The sequence below is a fragment of the Erythrolamprus reginae genome, chromosome 2, assembly GCF_031021105.1.
Source record: "Erythrolamprus reginae isolate rEryReg1 chromosome 2, rEryReg1.hap1, whole genome shotgun sequence".
Taxonomy (NCBI): Eukaryota; Metazoa; Chordata; class Lepidosauria; order Squamata; family Dipsadidae; genus Erythrolamprus; species Erythrolamprus reginae.
The window spans coordinates 251589998-251596788 of record NC_091951.1 but is presented as its reverse complement, the minus strand read 5'-3'; the positions used below and the strand labels follow the sequence as shown (position 1 = coordinate 251596788).

At 42.0% G+C, this 6791-nt stretch overlaps 1 protein-coding gene across 1 annotated transcript in view; it reads left to right on the top strand.

The window, feature by feature from the left end:
* Positions 1–945: 945 nt before the first annotated feature.
* Positions 946–6791, top strand: part of LOC139159562 (SUN domain-containing protein 3-like) — a 31321-nt gene continuing 25475 nt past the window's right edge. Inside the window, exons 1-2 of the mRNA XM_070736871.1 lie at positions 946–1096; positions 5549–5672. Of these exons, the coding sequence (XP_070592972.1) occupies positions 946–1096; positions 5549–5672 (275 nt within the window). The remainder of the gene's footprint in view (positions 1097–5548; positions 5673–6791) is intronic.

Genomic DNA, 6791 nt, shown 5'->3' with positions numbered 1-6791 from the left:
TGGTGGCCAGGGCTTGATGCAGAGATTGAAAAATGGGTAGCCACTTGTGATCCATGTCAAGAGTCTAGGCCAAACCCCCCTAGAACCACACCAATGGAATGGGAACAACCAAAGGGACCATGGTCAAGGATTCATATTGATTTTGCAGGCCCAATTGGGCCACAGTACTTTTTAGTAATTGTGGATGCTTATTCTAAATGGGTAGAAATTATTGCCATGAGCAACATCACCACTAGTGCCACCATTAAAGCCCTGAGCCGTCTTTTTGCCACACATGGCTGCCCTAACATATTGGTGTCAGATAATGGTCCCCAGTTAACTGCCAGACAAATGGAATTTTTTTTAGATCAATTAGGCATCAGACACGCCCTCATCTCACTTACTCCCCTTGGGCTAATGGGTTGGCAGAGAGGTACGTGCGCGTGGCCAAAGAAGCCTTACGCAGGTCAGGACCAGGTGAGGTGCAAGAACACCTTGACCAATTCTTATTAACCCAGCACATCACCCCAAATGCTGCCACTCAAAAAAGCCCTGCTGAACTTTTGATGGGGAGAAAACTGAGGACCCCAATAGATAGACTCCATCCTATGTATTGTGAAAGCAAAAATGATGTTGTAAATCCAGAAAGAAATTTGTATTTAGGTCAAAATGTGATTGCAAAGAACTTTGATGGTGGACTTAATTGGTTAAAAGGGACAATATTACAACAAACCGCGCCAAAGACATACTATGTGCGTTTAGACGATGGCCGAGTGTGGAAAAGGCACATCGACCACCTACGAAGGCGCCAAGAGTCCACACCTTTACCAAACACCACCACAGCCCGAAACACTAACTTGGATTATTCACCCTCGCTTTCTACAGAGGACTTCAATGGACGGACTACACAACAAAATTTAATGGACACGCAAATCTACTCACCAATTCCACGATCTTCCTCCAGCGATGTCGAGCCAGCATCCTCGGGGGTCGGCGTTGTGCCCGCGGACTCTACACTGGGGGCCTTTCCGCAACCAAGACCCTGGACTTCCAGTGGAGACGCTAGCGAGCCGACCTCCTCTTTGGCCGATTGCCAAGACTCAAATGATCTGCGCAGGTCCGAAAGGATTGCACGCAGACTGAGCCGATTGGATGATTTTGTCACCTGGCTTTCTGTGTAAAACTGTTTTTTTCTAAACCAAGGAGGGAGGGGTGTTGAGTATGTATAAAGCAATGTAAATAGTTGAATTTTGTTAGACGCCTCTGATTGGCTAAGACTCTGACAGATGGGTTTCGGCAGGAAGTCTAAAAGTATAAAAGGAGCGTCTGGTGCTGTGTAAAGCCAGATGCGTTCCTTGCTGAAGTCACTTTCCGAATAGAGCTGAATAAAGGAACCGTTTAAACTCAAGCTGCCTCAGACTTTTCACTAACTATTGCGTTTAATTGAATTAAACTAAAAAGGGAGGTAATGGGACATAGCAAAACAAAAAACAAAAAAACCTCACCACAAATCTTCTTTCTAATGAATAACAATCCCAAAGCAGTTATATCAGCATTTGGGAAATAGGTCTACAGATTTATTTTATTTATTTATTTGATTTCTATGACGCTCTTCTCCTTAGACTCAGGGCAGCTTACAACATGTTAGCAATAGCACTTTTTAACAGAGCCAGCATATTGCGCCCATAATCCAGGTCCTCATTTTACCCACCTTGGAAGGATGGAAGCCTGAGTCAACCTTGAGCCGGTGATGAGATTTGAACCGCTGACCTACAGATCTACAATCAGCTTCAGTGGCCTGCAGTACAGCATTCTACCTGCTGCGCCGCCCCGACTCCTGTATATAGATATACAGTATAGGCTTTGCACTCTTCTATTAAACCGTTAGAGCCATTCAAGAGGATGACTTCATCTCGATTGCTTTTTATTATGATTGTTCTTTTCCCTCATCTACATTTCAGAATGAACAAGAGAAGGCGTTCCAGTATGTAAAGATCAAAGTGGAGAGCAACTGGGGAAATCCAGAGTACACGTGCATTTATCGAATCAGGATGCATGGAAGGATGGCCAATATAAACCATTTGGGCAAGAAAGTGGATGAAATCTCCCAAGATAAATAAAGAAAAACAGGAATATGAACATTTATACTGAGGAAGTGTAAAAAGCACCTAGAACTTGCTCCAGATTTTCCCACCAGGGGAAAATGGGAAATAAAACATGAGAATATACTAATGATGTTGAGTTATTTGACTAACAGGTTTCAGTTTGATTTCAGTTGAAAATTCAGTTAGAATTGTTGTTAAAGTAGTAGTTGTTAAACTAATGTAGTTGTTAAACTAATGTTGATTTCAGTTGAAAATTCAGTTAGAATTGTTGTTAAAGTAATGTAGTTGTTAAAGTAATGTAGTTGTTAAAGTAATGTGTAGTTGTTAAACTAATGTGAGTAGCATGAGTAGATTCTGTCCAATCTCTCAAAAAGATGAGGTGACTGGAGGTGATCTCCCAATAAAATATTTCAGTTCAGATTATAGCATAGAGGCAAATGTACAGAGATATTAAAAGTTCAAATAAATGAGTCATATTTCCAACAAAAATTACCTTAATGTGGAGTATCACTGTATCAAGAAATGGGGTAAATATCCATGTAGTTATAAAATTATGTCTTAATGAATCACTCTGTTGACTGAAAAATAATATGTATCAAGAAAAGCAGTGTCATGAAATGTTAAGGAGCTTTCAACTAAGGCTCACCCTCCATAGATTTGTATACACTGAACAACCTTTCAATTTTAAATTTACAGGTAAGTCGAAAAACATTTCAATAACAAAAATATACTTTCCACTCAGTTGATGAGCCTGGTGTAGTGTTGGCTATCTTGTTTAACATGTTCCAAGCCATGCAATCCTTCTATGGGTCAATAAATCCTTTTTAGGAAGAAAATTATTTGAAAAGATAAATATAAGGCCAATGATTCGAACAGGCAAATTAGTTGTTAAAGAAAGTTAGCTTACCAGAACCAGAAGAATTTGTCTGCTTTCACCTTAATTCCACATATCTTTTTCCTTTAGGGAAAATAAATCCGAAAAGGTTAGCATTGTGGCTATATGTGTCATACTCATGTGGTGGGCATTGCCCAACCAGATGGCTGGGTTCCATAATGTGATAGGATAGGTGAAGCCAATAGTCCAAGACTTAAAACTGTCCAGTTCATTCCTATTTATTCCAGGCTGGACATGTATTATAATACCTTCCCGTGCATAACTCCCTAGATAAAATGAGATCTTTCAAAAGTCATAGATACATACACATTTCTTGTGTGAATGGATTAGTGAAGACAGCAAGAAGACATGAAAAGCTCCTGGGAAGATGAGCAAATTATCTGCAAATGAATTATATGGGCTCCTCAGTTTGGGCTCAAGACTGATTTGATTTGCTCCTTTATTGATTATAATTCCCATGTTTCCATTGTTACAAGGAACCCCATACGAGTGTTACAGTTTTATTCATAATTCAAATGGTTGAGGGGGTTTGCCAGTTTCTGTCATTTTTTGGTTGGTGTCAGTAAAAAAAAAAAAAAGTCCAATCAAATGAATGGCTTTGTTTAATGACCATCTTTTCAGAAATTACAAATTGAATTTATAAATACGTGCACAAACAATCCTTCTCTTTAAAATCTGACTTGGTTTAGCTCACAAGGATAGGAAGAGAAGAAAACAGAAAAACACAAAACTGGAAATGTCAAGTTGCTCAGCACTTATCCAGTGAGGATGGTTTATTTATGCAGATGAAATTCATAATCAATGGAAAAACACAAAAGAGATTTTTGAAAAGCTTCCATCCTCCACCCATCTAATTACCGTATATACTCGTACTCTATATACTCAAGTATAAGTCGATATTTTCAGCACAAAAAAAGTGCTGAAAAATACAACCTCGACATATACTAGAGTCACTGACTTTCACTGACCTGAAAACTGTCCCAAAGTTCCACAGTTCCGATGTGAAAGGCAGGGAGGAAAGAAACCTCATGGCTGGCAACAGGTTTTTTTCTTTCTGCTCTTGCTGCCCCTGAGCTGCCTGATTGGCAGCAGGCTGAACCAATCACAGCTCCTTCTCTACACAGAAAGGAGGCACTGAGAGAGCTATCTGATTGGCAGCAAACTGTACCAATCACAGCTCCTCCTCTACAGGAAGCACTGGGGGAAGGGGCGGGAGAGTTGAAGAGACTTTCAGAAGGAAGAAACCATGAATTTGATCAAGCCAGCAACGCTATTTTACAAGTAAATAAAATGTACAAGTAAAATGTAAGTTACCCATTTAAGTTTGATTAACAGGATAGGTTATTTTGTAAGAAAATGTTGCTTAAAGTGGGGATAACTCTGTGTAATTAAACTTTTCCTTCCAACTATACTTATCCTAACCAAGCAGATTGTTAATGCTGACTTGTTTAAAACAATACAAAGGTTAGGATAATATAATAGGATGAATTTTGTCATGAATCATTTGTTCTACATAATTAATATGAATAGATTTACCTTTTTTTAAGAGTATGGTTTCTCCTTATGCAAGATAAATATCATGTAGAAGAAAGATTTTACAGTTAATGATTGAGTAACCCCCAATTGTTATTTACTGATCTATTGATATAGTAATAATGATTTTAACTTATGCAATACGTTTTAATTGGAAAATCTGAATATTTATCACATGGAAGTTTGATTTAAACAATTGTTTTGAAAGAATATATAAAATCCCAATTATTAAGAAAATTATAATGATATTAAGATAACAGGTTTTAAGATTAAGATAACATTCCTAAAGATATTTTAAAAGGTTTTTGGAATTTAAAAAAAGAAAGATTTTGGAAGGGGAGGAAAAATGATGCAATAAATAAAAAACATTTTGGAAGGAAAAAAGTTATATAATATAATAATAAGAACAGGGTTGGAAGGGACCTTGGAGGTCTTCTGGTCTAACCCTTGCCTAGGCAGGAAACCCTACACTACTTCAGACAAATGGGTATCCAACATCTTCTTAAAAACTTCCAGTGTTGGAGAATTCACAACTTTTGGTGGCAGGCTGTTCCACAGATTCATTGTTCCAACTGTCAGGAATTTTCTCCATAGTTCTAAGTTGCTTCTCTCCTTGTTTAGTTTCCACCCATTGCTTCTTGTTCTGCCTTCAGGTGCTTTGGAGAATAGGTTGACTCTTTCTTCTTTGTGGCAAACTCTGAGATATTGGAAGAATGCTATCATGTCTCCCATGGTCCCTTTTTTCATTAAATTAGATATACCCAGTTCTTGCAACCATTCTTCATATGTTTTATTCTCCAACAAAAACAATTTTAAGAAGCCACAATAGAAGAATATTCCATTTTTATAAGTTACCAGTAGCCACTGTATTTTTCACCCTGGACTTATATTCGAGTCAATAAGTTTTCCCAGTTTTTGTGGGGAAAGTAGGTGCCTCGGCTTATAATTGGGTCGACTTATACTCGAGTATATACGGTACTTTATAAACCTTCAGAATCAACACATTAATTGTTTTGTGAATTGTTCTGTTTCACAGAAACCATATGCTGCATTCCTAGCCTTATTGTGTATTCTATTATCTACTTTCTTCGAAAACTTTTACAATTCTGCTGCTGTACAGTAATACCTCATGATACGAACTTAATTGGTGCAAGGAGGAGGTTCGTAACACGAAAGGTTCGTAACATGAAACATTGTTTCCCATAGGAAACAATGTAAAGTCAATTAATCCGTGCAACAGCAAAAAAACCCCCGCAAAAAAACGCTGCCGCCCGGCTGTCACCTTTTAAAACAGCCGGGCTGCGGGGCTTCCCAGCAGCCTCCCGAACCCGGAAGTTTGGCAAAATTTCAGGGTTCGGGAGGCTGCTGGGAAGCCCCGCAGCCCGGCTGTCACCTTTTAAAACAGCCGGGAGGCTTTCCAGCAGCCTCCTGAACCCCAACGCCAAACCCTCCACGCACTTCGCCCTGAATGCCTCCTGGCTCAAGCCTGCCTTTGGGTTATCGGCTGGGGGTGGGGAGCAGGAGGACCTTCCTAACTCCCTCCTCCCCGAGCCAAAAACCCAAAGGCGGTCTGCTGCCGCCCGCCTGAGCCAGGAGGCATTCAGGGCATGGAGGAACGAGAAGCTCAAACGCCGGTGGCTTCAGCTTCCCATTCCTCCATGCATTTCACCCTGAATGCCTCCTGGCCGCCTGGCAGAGCGCTTGCAGCCAGCGGGCGGCGGCAGCGGCGGGGGGGACAAAAGGCAGGCCAGTGCCCGGCTCCTGCCTCTCCGGAGCCGCCGACCGAGTGGAGCGATCTTCTGCTGGCCACGGGCGAAGGGCGGGGAAGCCTCTTGCACCAGCTGCTACAGCCGCTGGCTTCCCCGCCCTTCGCCAATCGTTACCCCTCCCCCATTCGGATCCCCTCCCTCCCCGCCCGGGGGGCTGAGATGGGAGGGAAAAAGAGAAAGAAGGCGGCGCTTCCCGCCCGGCCACGATGGTCCCTTCCTTACGGCTCATGTTGGCTGACGGGGAAGGGGCAGCGAATTCGGTGCCAAGGCACCCTAAGCCCACCGGTGACCGCCAAAGGGTTGGCGAAGGGAGGGTGCTGCGGCGACCCGGCCAAGCCTATGGATGCGCCTCCCGTCGCTCTGCCCAATCGCAAAGCGGAAGGAGGCACGGGAGGCGGTGAATGTCATGTCCTCCAGCCAGTCAGGCGAGGCAAGGCGGGGAATGTTGGGGGGGGGGAGTGAAGAAAATTGAAACAGATTATGAAAAGCTCGGTGGTGGTGATTGCACTC